The following is a 21,301-nucleotide window of genomic DNA, read 5'->3' on the forward strand; positions in this document are numbered from 1 at the left end:
TTTAATCTCGTAAATTTGCCTACCCTACAACATTGCTTTGAATCAGGCTCTCAATGTCTTTCACCTGAACAATAGCAATGGTCTCTTACCTGGTTTTTCTGACTTTGGTCTCTCTCTCTCTTTCCAATCCATCTACCACCTGTGTCACAGCGATCTCTTTAAAACACAATTTGGGGGCTTCCCTGGTGGCACAGTGGTTGAGAGTCCGCCTGCCGATGCAGGGGACGCGGGTTCGTGTCCGGGTCCAGGAAGATCCCACATGCCGCGCAGCGGCTGGGCCCGTGAGCCATGGCCGCTGAGCCTGCGCGTCTGGAGCCTGTGCTCCGCAACGGGAGAGGCCACAACAGTGAGAGGCCCGCGTACCAGAAAAAAAACAAAAAACACAATTTGGATCACACCCCTCTCTTGCTTAAAGCCACTCACTGACTTGAAGTTCATGTTACTTAGGATGACATAACATTGGGGCTCAGAAAAAGTTTTCATCCCTCTCTCCCACCACTACCCTACACACACTTTCAGTAGCCCTGGAGGTGCTACTGAACAACCTCTTCTTTTATGCTTCCCTGTAGTTGTACCTATTTCTTCTGCTTGAAATGTCCTCCCATTTCATGGTCTACCTGGTGAACATCTATTGTCTGTCTCAGTGATTTTCAACAAGGCTCGCTATTGGCATTTGGGGTGGGACAGTTCTTTGCGCAGGACTGATCCAGTGTTATAGGACACTCAGTATCCATGGCTCCTGTTGCTGAATGCCAGTAGCAGCTCCCTTCCCTCTTTTGCTCTACTCCTACCCCACCGACACGCTCTGCCCTCATTTCCAAATGCCTTTCTGGGTAGGAATGCCCCTAGGTAAAAGCAGTAGTATGTGTTCTTTAAGACTTAGCTTAAGCCTCATTTCCTTGGGGAACCATGCCCCATACCTCACCTGCTGACTGATTTGAGTATTTCTGCTTCCCTGTGTTCACAGGATCCCACACATATGTTATATTACCATTGTTTTCCTTTTTCTCACTGGGCTGGCATTTCCTCTAGGACAGAATTCATCCTTGCATCCTCAGTGCCTAGGATATAATAGATACTCAATAAATATTTGTAGAGTGAGTGAATGTTTATGTTATCCTTGGTATTTAGTTGTCTGTCCTCTAGCTTATTTGCCTATTTCATATCGGTATGCCCTATTCAAATAGATTGATAGACACTTGAAGGGAGACATTTATACTTTTTTTTTTAACTGAGTACTAAGCATATAGGAAGTTCTGAGTAAATGTACTAAACTAAATGAAACATTTAGAGACTAGCTATATTTCTAAGGTTAAACCTCATTTCTTTTAATTGTTAAGGTCAGATTTCTAAACATTAAAGCATCATTCTAGAATTTCTCCAGGTTTTACACGTTTGTCCACTAGTTTTATAGTCTAGAATTGGGTGCACTAGTCTAGCTCTTCTGGTTTAAGAATGTCTTAATTTTTATGGGTGGTGGGCAGAGAGTACTTTTTGTTCCTACAAAGACTGTATAAAGCCTAGTTGGGAATGGGGAGGTAGAGGAGGGTGGCTCATAGCCGCAGTCTGCTGCCTGAAATACAGATGAAAGCCATGGGGGAGGTGGTGGCTGCCACCTCTGGTTAGATTAGTTAACCTCTCTGTAGAAATGATTCTTAGTATCAGGAGAATTTTCCATGTACCTGTTCCCCCAGCTACTCTCTCTGCCTCTACTTTCTTCTCTCTCCAGTCGATTCAGCAGTCTTTGGGTCAGCCTCATGACAAGCCAACCTTAGGTAGGTTATTGCCTCACTTCAAACACTTCTTTGACCCCGCATTGCCTCTAGAAGGGATTTTCAACCAGAAGTATGTGATTTTTTAAATCTTGGATCTCACAACCTTAAATTCAGCCCATGACTCCACAAAAGAGAACCAGTTTCTTGACTTAGCAGTTACTTTGTTTTTGCCCATAAATAATATTTCCTACTTTGTTCACTCATGTTTCTTCTCTAACATAGTTCTGAATTTCTTTTGACTTTTTAAATTATCAAATTTATTCCTAAGGATAAAGCCTTGCTGCCACACAAAATAATCCAAACATGTCATAAGCTGAGAAAGAAATTCTAAAAATATTTTAAGCAATGGCAGTATTATTGGAAAATGCGGGCCGGGGGTGGGGGGATGGCCACCACCAGAGAGAAGGTTGATTAACATACATACATTTTAGCATGACTTTTCAAATTGACAATTTTATTGAGATAATTGTACAGTCGCATTCAGTTGTAAGAAACAGTATAGAGAAACTTTATATTCTCTACCCAATGGTAACATTTTGTAAAAGTGTTATAATCAGCTCAGTTAATATTGACAGTGATACAATGTACCCATCTTATTCAGGTTTTCCAGTTTCACTTATATTCACTAGTACGTGTGATCTTAAATTTCTGTACCACTTTTGTCACGTGTGTAGGTTCATGCGTTCACCACTACAGTCAAGGTACTGAACAGTTCTGAAACCACTGGGATCCCTCATGTCGCCCTTTTATAGTCACGACTGCCTTCCCTCCTCACCTCTCTCAATACTGTTTCTCACCCCTGACAACCTCTAATCTGTTGGTCCTTTAATTTTTCTCATTTAAAAAATATTATATAAGTGGGATTATAGTCTGTAACCTTTTGGGACTGGCTCTCATCACTCAGCATAATTTCCTGAAGATTGATCCATGTTGAGTAAATAGTTTGCTCCTTTTAATTGCTGAGTAGTATATCTTGCTGAGTTATGTAGGTACATATGTAAGTGTGAACAAAGACAACAGAGTTTAACCATTCACCTGTTGAAGACATCTGGGCTGATTCTAGTTTTTGGCAGTTATACGTAAGGCTATGAACAATTGTGTCCAGGTTTCTGTGTGAACATAAACTTTTATTTCTCGGGGGTGGGGGGGAAATACCCATTAGTGGAATTGCTGGTGGCAGTGTGTGTTTAGTTTTTGAGAGACTGCCCAACGGTTTTCCAGAGTGACTCTATTATTTTGCATTTTCACCAGCAGTGTATAAGTGATTCAGTTTCTCCACATCCTTTCCAAGGTTTGGTGATGCCACTATTTTTATCATCGGTGGTAGGGGCGCTATTTTATACATTTTCTATTTTATGTATTTTCACATCCCTCCCATGACAACCTGCAAAGTGTAGTACACACAGTGACAGCGAGTTGACTTTGACATGATGGAGGAACTTTAGAGATCTGTTGCTGGTGAGGACATTGATGCCCTGATAGGATGTAACTTGCCCAAGATACTTGAGTGATTGAGCTTTGTATTGACTATGAAGGGATACCCTAAACGGATTAATAGCATAAGTGAGATGGTACGGGTATGTTCAATTGACTTATAAAAAGCTTTTAAGGGCTTAATCACTTTGTGTGCAAATACATCCTGTGAAATACCAGCAAGTGTGCCTGGTTTGGCGGAACATTTTGTTAGCAGCTAGCTCCAGCTCCTCTTTGTACTTTGCAAATGTCCTCTAATTTAGGCTGTACTATTTCAGACTGACTGGCTCCCCTTCTTCCTCCCCACCCCCAGTAGTTTGAATTAATGAGATCCCATTGAATGGTTATTGTGTTGCTTGCTTTCTAATCTTCAGACATCTCCCCACACTGAGTTCACCAAATAATTCTACTCTTTCACTTAAAGCTGCTTAGACCTGCATAACTCAGGTAGATAACTCCAGCCTGAAGCAGGTCTGTAGACACCGTTGTGTATTAAACAGTAGGTGTATTTCTAAAATGCTTTCTTCTTGCCCATCCATTGTGCTGCCATTGAAGGTTTTTACTTAGACTTGGCCTTACCTCCCATTTAACTGTTCTTTCCTCCTCCTGTTAGTATAACAGTTGGAAAATACAATTAAAATTCTACACTCCTAGGTTCACAAAGGAGCTGTGAATCAACATTTCCCTCTAAGTGCGGAAGGTTTCAAACTGAGGTAGCAATTGAATTACCCCAATAGTAATTGCTCTCTGCCCTTTGAAGTTTCAAACTGTAGGGGGAATATTTGGTTCTATAAAGTCAAATAAAATTCTTTGGGGCTTGACAGTGTTATATTGATGTGGTACAGTGCCCTTCAGAATTCCTGATGCCTGGGGATTCCTTGGGGCTGCCAGGATGAGGCTGAACTGGGTAGGCCTCTTTTACACCATCTTCACCCCAATTACTCCTGAATCATTTTGATCAGTCTAATATATAGAGGTTCTGAATGTTAGATAAAGATTCAAATGTTTTTAAAAATCCTTTGCGTATGCTTAATGTACAGTGATAAGAAAAATAGTTACAGCTAGCATTTATTGAGTGCTTATGATGGGCCCGTTAAGTGTTTTGTCTTTTTTCTCTATCAAATCTCTTAATCTTCCCAACAATCTTAGGGGGTAGGTACTGTTACTTGTTCTACCTGACGCATTAGAAACTGGCCCAGGGAGGTAAATAACAGACCCAAAGTCACACAGTTAGAACAGGGTATAACTGGTGTTCAAACGCAGCCTGTTCTTGAGTCTGTACTCCTAGCTCTGAGGCTTTTGCAGCCTTTTAGTCAAGCAAATTGCTACCTTTCAGACCATAGTAATGTCACAGAAGGACTGTGCTGAGGCCCAGGAGAGCCTGGGCTCTGGGCTCAGACAGGTTGGATCCATATGCCTCGGCCATGTCTAGCCTGTTGGCCTCATCCTCAACCAAGTGGCACAACTTTGCTGAGCTTTTCTTTGCTCTTGTGAAGTGGAGACAGGGGTGCTGGAGGTCCTCCTATCTGAAGAGAGTAGGTATCAGGAAAGCCCTTTCAAGTGAAGCTTCTTGGAATGGGGACCACAATTCAGAGGTAACAGGGGTGGAGAAAAAATTTGCCTGGGGTTCTAGTTTTTGAAAATGGAATCAAAATTATGAAAATATTTTTAAAATGTAAAGTTTATTCCTTTGTCTGAAAGGCAGCAGAGCATCACGGCTAGAATTACAGGGTCTGGAGTGGCTGCTCGAATACCAGCCTAGCCTTGTTCAGCGTGCCCTAATGCATGCTGAGTTTTTAACTCTGCTAACTCTTAGAATGGACGTAAGGTGGATCATGTGTGTGTGAGAGATTAATTAGAGGAGGTTGTGACTTTTTTTCTGACACGACTGATAGCACAGTAGGACATCCGTGTCATCACGTTTGATTTTCAGAGCATTATTATGGGGGTCATTTTTGTTAGAAATTTAAAAATTTCATTTTTATAGAAATTTTTATTAGAAATATTAGAACGTCTCCCATTTTCTCCTAGGGTGGGGAGAAGGTGCTGTTATTCCTTTAATGTTGAAGTTACTATCTTCACTTATATAGTGAAAAGCCTTTATCTCATTGTGATTATTTCTTCTTACTTGTCAATGGATCTCTGTCACATTCTCATTGGTAGTTTTGTATATGACTTGAAGTTCTCCAGTACTCAAATTCTTTTCTCAATTTTTATTTAACCTTATTTCATGCTTAAAAAAGATTTCCAGTTTTATTTTGAGTTGATTTGTATTTAGCTATAATATCTGGTTAACCATACCAAGACCTGAACAAACAACTACAAAAAATTTTTTTTGATGTTCAAGATAAAATGGCTAGAGAGTAGATGCTAACATTGGGTGGGGTGAAGAATGACCAAGGGGGGCTTTTGCCTGTAATTCTATAAGTGGTCAGTTCATTTAAGTATTTTTGTTTAGGTAGCTTGCTCCTCAGTTAACCTTGTAACTGGAGGGACTTGTAAATGAAGATTTAGATAACTAGGACTTCACCATTTTTCTCAACGCTACCGTGAGGATTCTCTGAGATGATGTTTGTGAAATACTTAAGGCAGTGCCTTTAGCCTTCAAAAAGTAGTTATTTATAATACGGACAAATATTTGAGCATTATCTGTTAGTAAGTTGTATGAGAGGCATACACACCAATGACTTTTAGCATGTTGAAAGACAAAATTAGTCATGGGTTTTATATTGAATCAGTCTTAGAATATTTCATTTAGATGCAAAAACATGAGAAACCCAGAACTTCAAAGAACTGATTTTTTTCCTGTATTAGTTAAATGTTACGTTTTAAATTTAAAATACTCTTTTCACCTGTTGAAAATAGTCTAATATTTTTCTTTATTGTTAACTAGCAACCAGAGATATTGGAATATTATGTATGCTTCATAAAATATCTAAAATATTGAATCTTTTATGTCTTGATGATCTTTTCATAAGATTTTTTCCCCCTGTTGAGAGCAAACTTAAAAACTCTGTACTAAGACCCCAAGTTGTTCCATGGTGTCTGCCAGCAAGACTAGAAATGTATTGGCTCTTTACTTTCCCAATAAGCATTTTCAAAAATACAGTCCAATAAAAAAGTACTTGAGTCTCAATTTTTGAAATTGCAGGTGGAGAACTCAAGCTTTAGGAAGTGGAGTGTAGCGCATAATACTTCACGTATATAGTGAAAAGCTGCAGCATGTGAAGAACTTAAGCAATTGTGACTTGCTTAGCAAACACAAATTTTTTATCATTAAACTTGATGTAAAAGGAGGCGTGGCCATATTTAGCCATGCAGCTCAGCAAGTGAGCACGGAACTTACTGCTCTTTGCTATAAAAGAGGAATTAATTACAGAAAAGTGAGAATATAGTTTTTAATATCTATTTTGGTTTGAAGTTTTATTTGAAGATATAATATACTGGCAGCAAACTATGTTCTCTACAACTTAAGTAGGAAATCCTGATAGGGGTTTTAGAAGTGTTGGAACAGAGGTTGAGAACTGTGGGGACTTTAGTTTTTAGTTTATGTTTTCAAGGAGTGAAAAGTAGTTTCTCTGAAAAACAAAATAACTGCTGCTCAGAATGGCTCCTAAATTTCTTTACTGAAAAGTGGTAAAAGGTAGAGTAGGCAGGAATAATAAATATGAGTTGTTATAAATATCAGGTGAAATATAAACAGCATGTTGTTTAGCCCTTGATGTTTTGCCTTTCGCCTGAGATGATTATAATTCAAATTTGAGGCAGGCACTTGATGGTGTTGGTGGAGAACCTGGATCCTTCACAAAGCTGTGTGAGGTTGGATTCTGCACTCCAGTTCAGTTCATGTGGGCCTTTTCACTGTATAAATACAGAACTCCAGAGGCGCTGGTGAGCACCCCACACTCCACTGGTCATGCCTTTGTCTGCTGAGCCTGGAGGAAAACTATTGGGAAAAGTAGCCTAACAAGTAGGGGAAAAGGCTTACTTTGTAGAGCAGAGCTTCAAAATGTTGACGTGTATATACCCTGAAGTATAATATGTTAACATGTATCCCTTAATGTATTTATTAATAAAACATATTACTGTAACAGTGTATATTCTAAAACATATCTGAAATCTACAAAGCTATAAGGATTAAACATTATAGTAAAATTTTTTTTTATTAATAGTCCTTTTTGCACTCACTAAAAACATTGACATGTAATACATGCCAGTGAGAGTAATAGGATGAAAATGTGTCATTCTTTTGAAAACCTTTGCTTAATAATTTTAATGTTGTGTTCGGTTCAGCTTGAATGTCTGGTTCCAAGTACTGTTTACTTTGAAATTGATTTTGAAGTGTTATAGCTGAAGAAGATACCATATTATGATAAATAGATTCTAATTGAAGAAGTGAGTGCTGGCTGTACTTGTACATAAGGGGATTTATATTTTAACCCCATCCAACAATTGTACAAGAGTTTAAATGTGGCTAATAAATTCCCATCTTCCATGATGTCAATCATTCCTCCTATAAATTAATCAGAAGCTGTTGCATTTAAAGAATATAAAACCCATGAAACATTTGGAAAGGTTAAAAAAGATAGATTAGAAAGCTTTTCCCAAAAATTTAAAGCATGCCTGTATGAGGGCTTTTGTAGGTGGCAAACTTTAAATAATTTTTGCAACAAAATCACAAAATGGAAAGGTACAAATACTTTTTCAAAATGTCTTTATGGTGGTATATACTGTCTATAACCTGAGTTTCTTTTGAGATGCATTTTCTTTTTCACTTATTAAAATATCACCTCTTTCTTGAAGGGATAGGATATTTATTTGAAACCTATTTTTAAAAGATCTGCTATAAACAGCCAGTTTTCATCTCAGAAAACCCAGCAAATATGGAACACTTCTATTTTTGTTAGAAAATTAGGTAGTACATGTTTGGCAACTTTTTAAAGTACTTTGCTGCGATATAACCAACACACCTTAACGTGGTAAAAATTTTTATGGTCATTTCCCATCTTGTTACAGCAATTGTAAAGATTTGACCGTGTTTGAAGGTCTTATTTCTGTAAAGTTAACCACACTGACATCCTGTGGAACTGTGTGCTTTTGGCTTCAAGTTCTTCTTTGCAGTATCTCACCCATGAATGACACAGTGAATGAATTGTATGTGCATTGTATGTGCGTATGTGCTTTTTAAACTTCTTATCTGAGAAACTACCCTATCAGTGGTTGTACTCGAACAGTTTTCCTGTAGATCATTCCTTATTAAAGAAGTAATTCACTCTTCAAAATGTCTTCATGTTCTCACCAAAAGTGGTTTTTTGTTTTAGTGTATTTTATCAGACAAAAATCTAATACCATCTGTACTTTCTTCTAAGTGTATGGCAAGCCTCCCACACAGCTTAATATGTCCTAATATGCTTCTTAAAATACTAAGTTTTGAAAGTTTTGCTCATAAAGGAAAGCATTTTAGTTTTTTTGTTTATTTTTACTTTGTGGATTTCAGCCTTTTTTCTTAGCACTGCATTTGCTATAGAACACATTCATTTCTTTTGCTATTAGGTAGAAATCTTAAAAGGGTCTTCTAATTTTATTATCAAGTTTACCAAAATTTTGTAAAGGATTGGAATTGTGTATGGCATGACTGTGAACATAGTTGAAAAAAATGGCTACTGTCTTGAGACACAGTGCACATTTAGTGTGAGGGTCACGGTACATGTGCTGGTGGATATACATTCATATTTTAAATGCCTTCTTGATAATTTTGAATCTTGAGGGGCTCTACTCAGTGCTCTTGGATTGGTCATAATTTTTATTTCATAGTGTAGCTGATGAACAATTCATACTGGGATTGGGAGTCTCAGTTTTGTCATTCTTGTGGTTAGTAGTATCTTTAATTTGAACTTTCTTTCTTGGACTCCTTAAGCCATTCATCCAGTTTGTGAGCTTAGTTTCATTACAAATTGATGATGATAACCCATAAGCCCATTTACGTGGGTCTACATGAACTGCCACAGGGCACAAAGTGTTGAAAATGTGGGCCGAGGAGGGCTCTGCTGTCAACCCCTTGGCCTCGTGTGACCTTCGGTCTTCTCTCAGGATGACTCATGGAATGTAACTTGTGACCTAGGAGGGTGCCAGTGTCCGCATGTATATGAGCTATTAGTAAAACTTGAGCGAAATGATTTTTTAAAAAGTAAATTAAAATAGAATTCTTTATATTTTTCCTCCAGGTCAAGTGTGACCTCTGGGGTTTACTGTACTCAGAGTCACAATTCAGGTTGCTATGTGTCTGCCTTCTTAGGAGACATCCCCAAAGTACTGCAACTGGCTGTGGCCTGGGGACCAGAGCCAGGCTTGGCCTGGTGAGCAGAACCCCGTCCCAGAGGACGCAGGTGGGTGGGTGGAGAGGGGAAAGGTGATGGGGGGCCGTGAGTCTCCTTGTCTGCCCTACTCAGAGTTCTCATGCAGCCCACTCTTCACTTTCTTCCAATCTGTAGGTCTCTGTCATTCAGCTGTGAGCTCTTTGAGGGCTGGACCATACTGGTCATCTTACTGGCCATTGAAGGTGTTCAATGAACCTTTCTTAAAGGATGCTCCTTTTGCCTAAGTTGCTAGCTGGTTTCCGGGTACAGATGGGATGTGTGCACCTAGTGGAGAGGTTGGTTAGCGTGACAGTGGGCTGCATCCCTCCAGACTGAACTCTCTGGCCCTCACCAAGAGGTCTTAGAACTATCTTGTCTCCGCAGGCTCCTGCCTCGTCCAGCCAAGAGTGAATTTTGACCTCAGACCTATATCTAAGTGATTAACTAAGGCAAAACTTGCAACTTGCTTATGTTGACCTTTCTTGGCTTCCTGAAATATAATTTCTATTTGGGAGCAGTCTGTGGGATAATGTTTGGGGTGATAGGTTTTCCTTATGTGTGGATCTTCATGTGAAAGAAGAAAGGGAGGAGGATATTTTATATGGAGAGCATCTTATTCCTTTGTTCTTAATTTTGTCTCTGCGGTTGTCCTATCTAGTGGGTTACTCCTCCCTCTACGATGTTAACTGAAGGGCAGGGCGCAGCTCTGCTGGTTGGTTACACGGGGCTCCTACAATAACTCTCACTTCTATTATTTTCATTGCAGATGCAGAAGCCATGGAGCTGAACTGCAGTGAAGTACCTCTTTATGTAAGTGCCTAAGCATTGGGCTGCAGGTCTAAGTGGCCCTTTCTTGAACTTGAAACCCCTTGTGACTGAAGTGGGAAGAAATGTTCTGTCGGCTATTGAGTTGGGGCTTTTAAAAAAACAACACACAACATTACTGTCTAGTTCAAGCCTTTGCATGGAGCCTTTTAAAACTGGTTGGCTCCTGGTTCCAAAGTCTGGGTTTTAATTATATTTTCCTGAGTAACTTATAACTGTATAACTTCCGGAAGGCAGCTCTGCTCACCACTATAACCACCAGTGCTTAACTGTATAACTTTTGGACTCAGAAATACTGAGTTCATCTATGTGAATGGTTTTTGAACACATTATTTTATGATATCCTGATAATAGCCAAGAATGTTTTCTGTGTGTATCTCTTTTGGGGAGAAGGTTCAGTGACAATTGTGTCAGGTAAAATCCTGAAGTAGGAATTCAAAGGGAAAAGTGCTGGGACATACATAGAGTAGGTGGGGGATTGGGTGACAGAGCTGTCCCATGAGATTCCTAGTCAGATATGCCTTCTGGGCTGAGAGAGGATTCCAATCTTGAGAACAGTTACTGGGTGTAACAGAAGTGAGCCGATTGTCTCCCCACATAGAAAATGGCAGATGATTTTCTCTTCCTTCCTTATTTTAGGCAAAACCTCTTTCCTTGGGACCTATGTTTGGTGGCAGGTGGGCATGGATGTGTGTATGGGAATTGGGGTTTCAAGTGGCCTTCGAATCATCAACTCAAGAAATACACCAAGAGTACTAGATCTAGAATAAGGATATGACCTCAATTCAGGTGTATCCCGAATAGAACAAAATATCAAGGACTTGGAACAAATTTAGTCAGAATCTTAAATCTATTAAAATATATTCATTCATTTCCCCTTAACATACTTCACTACCCAGGTGGCCCTCCCTCTCTCCCGTCCACCTCTTCCCTTGCTGTCACCTCCCTCCCCCTTAACACATACCCCACTCTGTTCTCTGGAGAAAGACAAAATGATAAAATAAATGGATTTCAGAATAATGAAAAAGTTGCCTTCTGGGTTACTCAGGGGTCTGGGGTATTCTCTCTGGATTGTGATTTGCAGGTTATAAAATGTATTGTAGATAGTTAGACTTGGCCCAGCCATAATTAACGATTAAAAGAAAAAAAGACCGGTCTAAGGCTAAATTTAGAGTACTCCCAAGTCTTTTTTTTTTGGTACCTTTCTCCTCCTTAGCTTTACTCATTCCACTCTGCTCTCCTACGTCAAACCACACAGATCTACAAGTCTAATGAGGATACAAAACCTGGTAGTTTTTCTTTTTTTTTTTAATTGAAGTATGGTTGATTTATAATGTTGGGTTGGTTTCTGGTGTACAGCAAAGTGATTCAGTTATACATATGTATACATATATTTTTTTCTTTTTCATAGTCTTTTCTACTATGGTTTATTATAGGATATTGAATATAGTTCCCTGAGCTATACAGTAGGACCTTGTTGTTTATCTATTTTATATATAGTAGTTTGTATCTGCTAATCCCAAACTCCTAATTTATCCCTCCCCCACCCCCTTTCCCCTTTCATAACCATAAGTTTGTTTTCTGTCAGTAGGTTCCTGTTTCGTAAATAAGTTCATTTGTGTCATTTTTTAGATTCCATATATAAGTGATATCATGTGGTATTTGTCTTTCTGTTTCTGACTTACTTCACTTGGTATGATACTCTCTAGGTCCATTCATGTTGCTTCAAATGGTATTATTTCATTCTTTTTTATGGCTGAGTAGTATTCCATTGTATGTATATGTATATATATATATATATATATATATTTATATGACAGCTTCTTTATCCATTCATCTGTCAGTGGACATTTAGGTTGCTTCCATGTCTTGGCTATTGTAAATAGTGCTGCTATGAACATTGTGGTGCATGTATCTTTTCAAATTATAGTTTTCTCCAGATATACGCCCAGGAGTGGGATTCCTGGATCATATGGCAACTCTATTTTTATTTTTTTAAGGAACCTCCGTACTGTTTTCCCTAGTGACTGCACCAGTTTACATCCTCAACAACAGTGTAGGAGGGTTCCCTTTTCTCCACACCCTCTTCAGCGTTTTTTGTTTATAGACTTTTTGATGATGGCCATTCTGACCAGTGTGAGGTGATACCTCATTGTAGTTTTGATTTGCATGTCTCTAATCATTAGTGATGTTGAGCATCTTTTCATGTGCCTGCTGGCCATCTGTATATCATCTCTGGAGAAATGTCTATTTACGTCTTCTGCCCATTTTTTGATTGGGTTGTGTTTTTTTGTTATTGAGTTGTATGAGCTGTTGGGATATTTTGGAAATTAAGGCCTTGTCAGTCACATCATTTGCAAATATTTTCTCACAGTCCATATGTGTCTTTTCACTTTATTTATGGTTTTCTTTGCTGTGCAAAAGCTTATAAGTTTGATTAGATCTCATTTGTTTATTTTTGGTTTTATTTCTGTTGCCTTGAGACTGACCTAAGAAAACACTGGTACGATTTATGTCAGAGAATGTTTTGCTTATATTGTCTTCTAGGAGTTTTACGGTGTCATGTCTTATATTTAAGTCTTTAAGCCATTTTTTTTTTTTTTTTTTTTTTTTGCGGTACACGAGCCTCTCACTGTTGTGGCCTCTCCCACTGAGGAGCACAGGCTCCAGACGCACAGGCTCAGCGGCCATGGCTCACGGGCCCAGCCGCTCCGCGGCATGTGGGATCTTCCCGGAGCGGGGCACAAACCCGTGTCCCCTGCATCGGCAGGCGGACTTTCAACCACTACGCCACCAGGGAAGCCCCCACACTGTTTTGATTACTGTAGCTTCATAGTATTGTCTGAAGTCTGGGAGGGTTATGCCTCTAGCTTTCAAAACCTTGTAGTTGATCAACATCCTGGTACAGCTATTTTAACTCAGACCTACCAGATTATGACCAGACTAGGGAAGAGTTAATACACATTGCTTACTGAGGGAAGAGACTTAAATAGACCAAAGGAAAGCAAAATTTTTTTCTCTAATTATCAAATAATATATACTAATTAGAATAAAATGAAAAATACAGAAAGTGTTAAGAAAAATAAGTCACTCATAATCTTATCCTCTGTAATTTAAAACATTATTTCATCAATTTTAAGGTACAGTTTTCTCATTTTACATCTCTGAAATTGAGATGCTCTTACTTCACTGTGTATCCTGGCAGATGTCATGATGGAGCTGTCATTACCTATGCATGTGTGACCTTGGTCACAATGGTTCACGTTGTTGTCATTTCAGATTACTTGTATGCCTTGCTGGAACTATATGAATTAATTGCTTTCAAAATGATTTCACCATGATTTGGCATTAAAAAGGCAAAGTTACTGTGTGTATAGAAAGACGTGGAAAGAGCAACATGACAAATGTGGTAAAGTCTCTATAAATAAATTTAGATGAGCTCTTTTAATAAGTATAAAATCTCACATTATGTCATACTTTGCAGTTTTGTCTCAGTAGAATATAAAATACATATCATAACTGGTATCTCAGATGAAATACATTATATATTTAACATAATTGACTCATTATATATACATATATGCGTGTAATCTGCTTTTTTCACTTGATTTTTTTTTTTTTTTTTTTTTTTTTTTTTTTGCGGTACGTGGGCCTCTCACTGTTGTGGCCTCTCCCATTGCGGAGCATAGGCTCCGGACGCGCAGGCCCAGGAGCCATGGCTCACAGGCCCAGACACTCCGCGGCATGTGGGATCTTCCCGGACCGGGGCACGAACTCGTGTCCCCTGCATCGGCAGGCGGACTCTCAACCACTGCACCACCAGGGAAAGCCCCTTCACTTGATGTTTCATGTCAATATTTTTATGAATTGACCTAAGCCAACGTGACCATTTGATCTCATGTAGGAAGAGGTCAGTGGGGAAGTATTATAATGAAAACAAGTCTTAAATTTCATCAAATAAGTAACACATAAACAAAGCAGACACAGACTAGACTCTGACTTGTTTCTGTATCTTGTGGCAGACCCCCTCTGTGACCTTCTGTCTTCAGAGGTTTCATAAATATTCACTTCTAGTTTCTCCTAGTTAACTGCAATCTGGTTTATAAACTCTTAACATTTTATTCATATTTATTGTATTTCATATATACTTATGTAAAATATATATGCAAAAATCAAAACCATCTTTAATCCTGTTATTCATAGTGATCACTGTTGACATTTTTGGTGTATTTTCTTCCAGAGTTTTATCTATATCTATGTAGAATTTTATTGAAGGTTCTCTTGGCATTTATTTACATGATGTGTTTTCTCATTTGACTGATACACTGGATCTCTTAATTTTGATGCTTTCATGTACTTTTAGCAATTCTATCTAGCTGTCATGACTAGTTCTTTTGGAAAAACAAGATAACTCTGGTAAGTGTGATTAAGAGAGAACCCAAACAAAACTAGAAATTATGAAGATTCCATAACATACTGAGATGATATCTTAATTATAAAATAATACTAAGCATAATTGTATGCTTATGCACTGGCAAAATCTTTTGAGGCAGGTTTTTTAAAAAAATTAATTTATTTTTGGCTGCATTGAGTCTTTGGTGCTGCACACTGGCTTTCTCTAGTTGCGGTGAGCAGGGACTACTCTTTGTTGTGGTGTGAGGGCTTCTCATTGCAGTGGCTTCTCTTATTGCGGAGCACAGGCTTTAGGCATGTGGGCTTCAGTAGTTGTGGTGTGCAGACTCAGTAGTTGTGGCTCACGGGCTCTAGAGCACAGGCTCAGTAGTTGTGGCACACGGGCTTAGTTGCTCCACAGCATGTGGGATCTTCCTGGACCAGGGCTTGAACCCGTGTCCCCTGCACTGGCAGGTGGATTCTTAACCATTGTGCAACCAGGAAAGTCCCAAGACAGGCTTTAAAAATATAAATTACAAGGTTTATCTCAAGAAGAATTAAATCACATAGTGGGGCAATAATCATGGAGAAAAAAATTGATAGTAATTATTCCCCAACTTCTACCTATCCTTCACAAAAGGATACTTCATTCAAGTGGATCCTGTAAGTATATTTTTGTTCCTTTGATTATAACCTGTTTTGATTAATCTCTTATAACATTTTTTAGTTAAAATGTTTTTCTGTCTTTACTTTTGGGTCACTATAGAGAATCCTTCCTACAGATGATAGATTCTTTATACCTTTAGAAAAATCTATGGATGTGTCCATTGACAGATGAATGGATAAAGAAGATGTGGCATATGTATACAATGGAATATTACTCAGCCATAAAAAGAAACGAAATTGAGTTATTTGTAGTGAGGTGGATGGACCTAGAGTCTGTCATACAGAGTGAAGTAAGTCGGAAAGAGAAAAACAAATACTGTATGCTAACACATATGTATGGAATCTAAAAAAAAAAAAAGGTTCTGAAGAACCTAGGGGCAGGACAGGAATAAAGACACAGATGTAGAGAATGGACTTGAGGACACGGGGAGTGGGAAGGGTAAGCTGGGATGAAGTGAGAGAGTGGCATGGACATATATACACTACCAAATGTAAAATAGATAGCTAGTGGGAGGCAGCTGCATAGCACAGGGATATCAGCTCCGTGCTTTGTGTCCACCTAGAGGAGTGAGATAGGGAGGGTGGGAGGGAGACGCAAGAGGGAGGAGATATGGGGATATATGTAAATGTATAGCTGATTCACTTTGTTATAAAACAGAAACTAACACACCATTGTAAAGCAATTATACTCCAATAAAGATGTTAAAAAAAATCTATCGATGTAAGTCTTTGTTTCTCCCCCTCATACCTTTTGTTTGGATCCATGAAAACTTCCAACTTCTTTTTTAAGGTTTTATCCTTTTGTCTTTCAGTATTGTTTGCCTCTTCTAGAATAGCTGATATTCCAGGGTTAGACTGTTCTAGCCATTTTTTTTTTTTTTTTTAGTCTGAATTCCGATAGCATGTTTTCTTTTCTACGTAAGTTTTCTGTACTGTTGTTTATTTCCTGCTTGCCAGAACTGTTTTAGAGCATTACTTTGTTTTTAGTTTTTGTGTAGTATTTTCAAATCTTGGCCTGTTTCTTCTTATGCCCCCATAGTTTTACTGTGAGCACAAAGCAGGAACTTAATTTTTTTTTCCTCTATCTCCCAGGAATCTGTTTCAGAGGGAGGGAGGCAGTCTTTGATTCTGTGTGCTTTAAATTTTTTTGACTGTTTTGGGGCAAACGTTTTTCTCCTTTTTTGGGGGAGGGGTGGGCAAACATTTCTGTTTGCTTATCTTTAGGAAGGAGGCAATCTTAGCATTGGGAATGCAGGAATATTCCCGAAGTCAGCCACAGACTTACGCTAATTTTTAAAATGAGCCATGGAGGTCCACTGAGTTGCTATTGCAGGAAAAGAGAAACACTGTACTATAATGAGATTAGAGAAGAAGCAGGAGTTGGCAAGACTGGTAGCGAAGAGTTTATAATACTGATTTGCAAACCTTAGGGATATAAGCATTACAAATCCAGTTTTCAGCCTCTGAGCAGCTTCCTGCATCTGTACTTTAAGGGGCACTAAAGGAAGCAGCTCTGGAAGGCCAAGCTCTTTGTTCCCAGCAGAAAAGGTAGCAGAGGCATGCCATCTGGTTTGAAGTCTAGGCTTAATTTTTAGATAGAATGGTAACATGGTTTTAGGAGGAGATATTTTAAGCTAGCAAAGAGTTGTAGTGAAGACGCTAATGAGAAATGTGAAAGCCTGGAAAAATGTAAATTAGAATTATTATAACTGATCTAAGGTACTTGTATTCTAGCTTAACACTCTTTAATGGACACCACTTGGGAACTTAAATCCTATATTTGAAGTCATAAAGTTATTTTTTTATTTTAGGTTTTTTTAGTCTTATTTTATTTTCTGGTCTGTATATAAAAGAGGAAATGATGCAAGTACAGCTTGAAAAGAGATTTTGCTTACTGAGTATCTGATTGAACTTTGAAAGAGAAAGTGATTGTAAGCCAAATTGTATGTTTTTGCTGAATTTTTTAAAAAATTGAAGTATAGTTGATTTACAATATTGTGTTAGTTTCAGGTTGCAGCACAGTGATTCAGTGGTTTTTGTTGTTGTTCCTTTTACAGATTATATTCCATTGGAGGTTATTTTTGATTACTTTTTAAATTGAGTTTTCTCTAAATTTTTGTGGATTAATGAAGGTTATAAAACACATGTTGTACTTATGTACTTCATCCAAGAACTTCCTTTTCCACATTAATTATATTTTAATTTTTATATAAAGTGTACTTAGCATTCGTCTTTCCAAAAATATCAGTTCAGTGCTGTGAACAAAACAGAAGAGCTTTTCCTTGTGAAATTGTTGTTTCCAAAGATTCTTTTTTCCTCAGTAAAATTGCTTTATTTTAAATGATTATTTAAATCACACTTGCTCATTATAAAAAAAAAAAACCAAGAAATTACCAAGGAGAAAGATCACTTTAAATTCCACCTTTGGAAGAATTTTCATTAGTGTTTTGATGACAGTTCTTTCAGGAATTTGTTTTTGCACATCTATACACACATCCACACCCCTCCGCCCCCACCACGATCCATAAAAGGAATCATAGAGAAAAGCTGTTTATGTTATCTTGCATAGATCCTCATTATTCTCTCCCCTCATCTTATATCTCTACTCCTGTCCCACAGGTAACTCTTGCTGAAACCTACTGCAGTCACTCTCAAGCAGCATTAGCATCCTTGGGAAACATGTTGGAAATAGAAATTCTCAGACCTCACCCTAGACCTACTGAATCAGACACTCTGGGCGTGGGGCCCAGATATCTGTGTTTTAACAAAACCTTCAGGTGATTCTGATGTGTGTTAATGTTTGAGAATCATTGACTTAGTGTATATATTTCTACATTTTTCTGTGCTCATACAACCCTACACATACATATATATAGATACAGGCTTTAATAAAACCATTAAAAAAATCTGGATCAGAGAATTCCCTGGTGGTCCAGTGGTTAGGACTCTGCACTTCTAATGCAGGGGCCATGGGTTCAATCCCTGGTCGGGGAACTAAGATCCTGCAAGCTGCGTGGTGCAGCCAAAAAAAAAAAAAAAAAAAAATATATATATATATATATATATATATATGGATCATATTATATAAACTTCTGTATCTTTTCCAACTCAGCATTACTTTGTGGAAATTCCTGCAAGTTGTCAGGTGTAGCGCTAATTCATTCTTTTTAATAAATGAGTGTGGATCAAGACACTTCTCTGTGGATGGGTGTTCACTAGACATCCTTGTCCATATGTCCTTATTTATCAATACTTTCATCTTTATGGGAAAGATTCCCAGGAGTGGAATTGCTGGATGCAGGATGTACATACTTCCAGTTTGAATGATTTCTTTGCAAATGAGGTATAACAGTTCACATTTTATTCAGCAACTTTCAGATATATTTAATATCTGGTTCTTTAGCCCTAACAACTGTGATAATTATGAATTGGGAGTTATAAACTCACTTTTACTGTGCAAAGGTAGCATGTTAAATTTTGTGTTAAATTTTATAAAAGTTCAAAAAATTCCCTTGTTTTAATCTTTTTTTTTTTTTTTTTGCCATGGTGCTTCATTTCTGCTGTTTCTTGGATTCTGGCTAATATCAGCATCTAACCCATGGAGACTTCTACAACATCTGCAAAGGGTGTGTCTGTGGAACTTTGCGTGTGGGCTCTTGCTCTCTTCCACCGTTTAGATGTGTTAATCGTAGCAGTTGACTGAGAAGAGTAATCATTTCTTTCTCCTGAGGCTGCAGCTTGTATAACGGTTTGGACGATGGAGTTTTAGCTTCAGTAGCTTGTTGCCAGCTGGATCTAAATGGCTTCCCTTTTCCCTTAGCATTTTGTGTTTGTTATTCTTTTATTCTGAGTCACAGTACCCTGCTGAGTTTGGTCCCAAGTATATTGGTTGCTGTTGGGCTTCTTGTACGTAATTGAAGGGGTCATCTGATGTTTGCTGATCACTTCACGAAGTTGAGCTAAACCTCCTGCGTTCGATCACTTCTATTTCTGGGGCTTGGTACACTCTCCTAGGTCCCGGCCTTCTGGAGGGGGCACCCTAGGACAGGACCCAGGGAGGCAGTTTCCTATTGAGGCTGCAAGTGACTTGGTTGCTTTGTTCTGCACTCACCTGGCGGACGCCTCCTTCCCGCAGATTCCTTCTGGCTTCTGGTTCCTGTTGAAGGAAATCCTGTCCTCCAGATGCTGCCCCTTCTCTGCTTGTGGCTCTGTGTCCCCTCACGGGCCGCCTGTGATCAGCCTGTCTTAACCATCAACTTGGAATCTTAGTATGTGAAGACACCTTAGAGACCTTCGCCTGGCCACCCGCACTTTGCAGATGAGGAAATTCAGGTTCCGAGCAGCAGAGTCACTTATCTGACTAGTTAACTCAGCTGGTTTGACACTCAGGATTTGTAAGTGATGTATTGGAAGCCATAACATTTTTTTGCTCAGAACGTTTGTTAGTGGCAGATCCACGATAAGCGTGGGATTTTCCCATCTTCATCGGCTAATCAAAATGACCTTCTCCATTGCATTGCTTCTGCCACTTCATTTCCCCATTGGCCAGGTACCCATTTTGTCCTTTGCCACACTGCAGTCTTCCTTTGAGATTTACAACGTGAAGAATGGTGCTACTTCTTGGACCTTCAATTAAAATATCTCCCTTTTCTTACACTTTGTTGTCCTGCTGGAGGATGCTGCTTGTAACTAACTCTAGGCAACCCTGACCCTCTAAAGCTCATTTGCTCACAAAAAGCTGGGCCTGGTAACTGATGGTCATTTGTGCCATCAAGCTCTCAAGCTCAACTTAATATAAATTTCACTAGTTCGGGTGTCAGGGCACAGGCGAGGGTATCTTTTAGCACATGTCAACACAGCTAATTCCGGCTTTGAGAATGGAATCAGGAGGGGCTTTTGCCTGAGATGAACTTCTGGATCACACGTTTACTCTGTGCAAATTTGTTTTTAGGAAATTACACTAACATTACCTGTGTTTTGACTTAAACATGGCAGCATGAGCATCTCAACTAACTCCTCCCTGTTGGGTGGCATCCTCCCTCATTGTCGGAACTGGGCTGGCTGAAGTCAGCTCTCCTTGGTGGTTCTTACTTTCTGCCGACTTAGCTTGACCTTTTCCTGGCTGGTCTTTCTCTGCCTGGTCCTGCTCTTACCTGTTTGCTTTTTCTCCTGTTTTCCTTAAGGAGGGGGCAAACCAATTCCAAAGCAACATGTTGTTCTAGCCACAGAGCAGGAGAACCGTGGTAGCTACCCTGCCTGGCCAGCAGCCACGAGATGTCAGTTCTTGTGAAATCTTGAGCTCCTTAGCTGCTACAAGAGATTGCTTGATGGTTCTGGCAGGCAGGGAGGGGAAAAACCACTTCTTAGACTCTAGCAAAACCTTTGACTTAGAGACGTTACATAAATCCTCCCTTAGCTTCGTCCCTGTCCAGATTCTTAAAGAGACACTACTGTTTCCTCTCAGCACAATGGCACGTTATGTCACCGTGAGCTGACAGACTTCTGTGAAAAGGCCTGAAGGTAAAATGTACAACTGCAGGAAACTGCAGGAAGAATTAGCCCCAGCACTCAGCATATCTGAAGGAATGTCTTTGCTGGTGTGGGCTGGGGGCTGGGGGTACCTAAGTACCAAGTATTCTTAAAGTCTGATTGTCTCACTTCCCATATTTCAGTGGCAGCCTTCACAATTTTGGGTAATGTGCAGTCTTGTATTTTTTAACATAGAACTTGCAGGAATTAACATTTTTGTTCTATTTGATTTTTTTAAAAGATGTGTTACCATCTTAAGCAAGAATTTGAGGCATGACGGGTGTG

The 21,301-nt window shown here is 39.0% G+C and overlaps 1 protein-coding gene and 1 non-coding gene across 2 annotated transcripts in view; both read left to right on the plus strand.

Moving 5' to 3' along the window:
* Positions 1-21,301, plus strand: part of LOC136121031 (rho guanine nucleotide exchange factor 28-like) — a 128,364-nt gene that overhangs the window by 44,860 nt on the left and 62,203 nt on the right. Inside the window, exon 2 of the mRNA XM_065874827.1 lies at positions 10,371-10,414. Within this exon, the coding sequence (XP_065730899.1) occupies positions 10,382-10,414 (33 nt within the window). The 5' untranslated portion in view covers positions 10,371-10,381. The remainder of the gene's footprint in view (positions 1-10,370; positions 10,415-21,301) is intronic.
* TRNAR-UCU (transfer RNA arginine (anticodon UCU)) lies at positions 18,409-18,481 on the plus strand. The gene has a single exon. It is a non-coding gene; the product is annotated as a tRNA-Arg (tRNA).

Source organism: Phocoena phocoena, chromosome 3 (genome assembly GCF_963924675.1).
Source record: "Phocoena phocoena chromosome 3, mPhoPho1.1, whole genome shotgun sequence".
Taxonomy (NCBI): domain Eukaryota; kingdom Metazoa; phylum Chordata; class Mammalia; order Artiodactyla; family Phocoenidae; genus Phocoena; species Phocoena phocoena.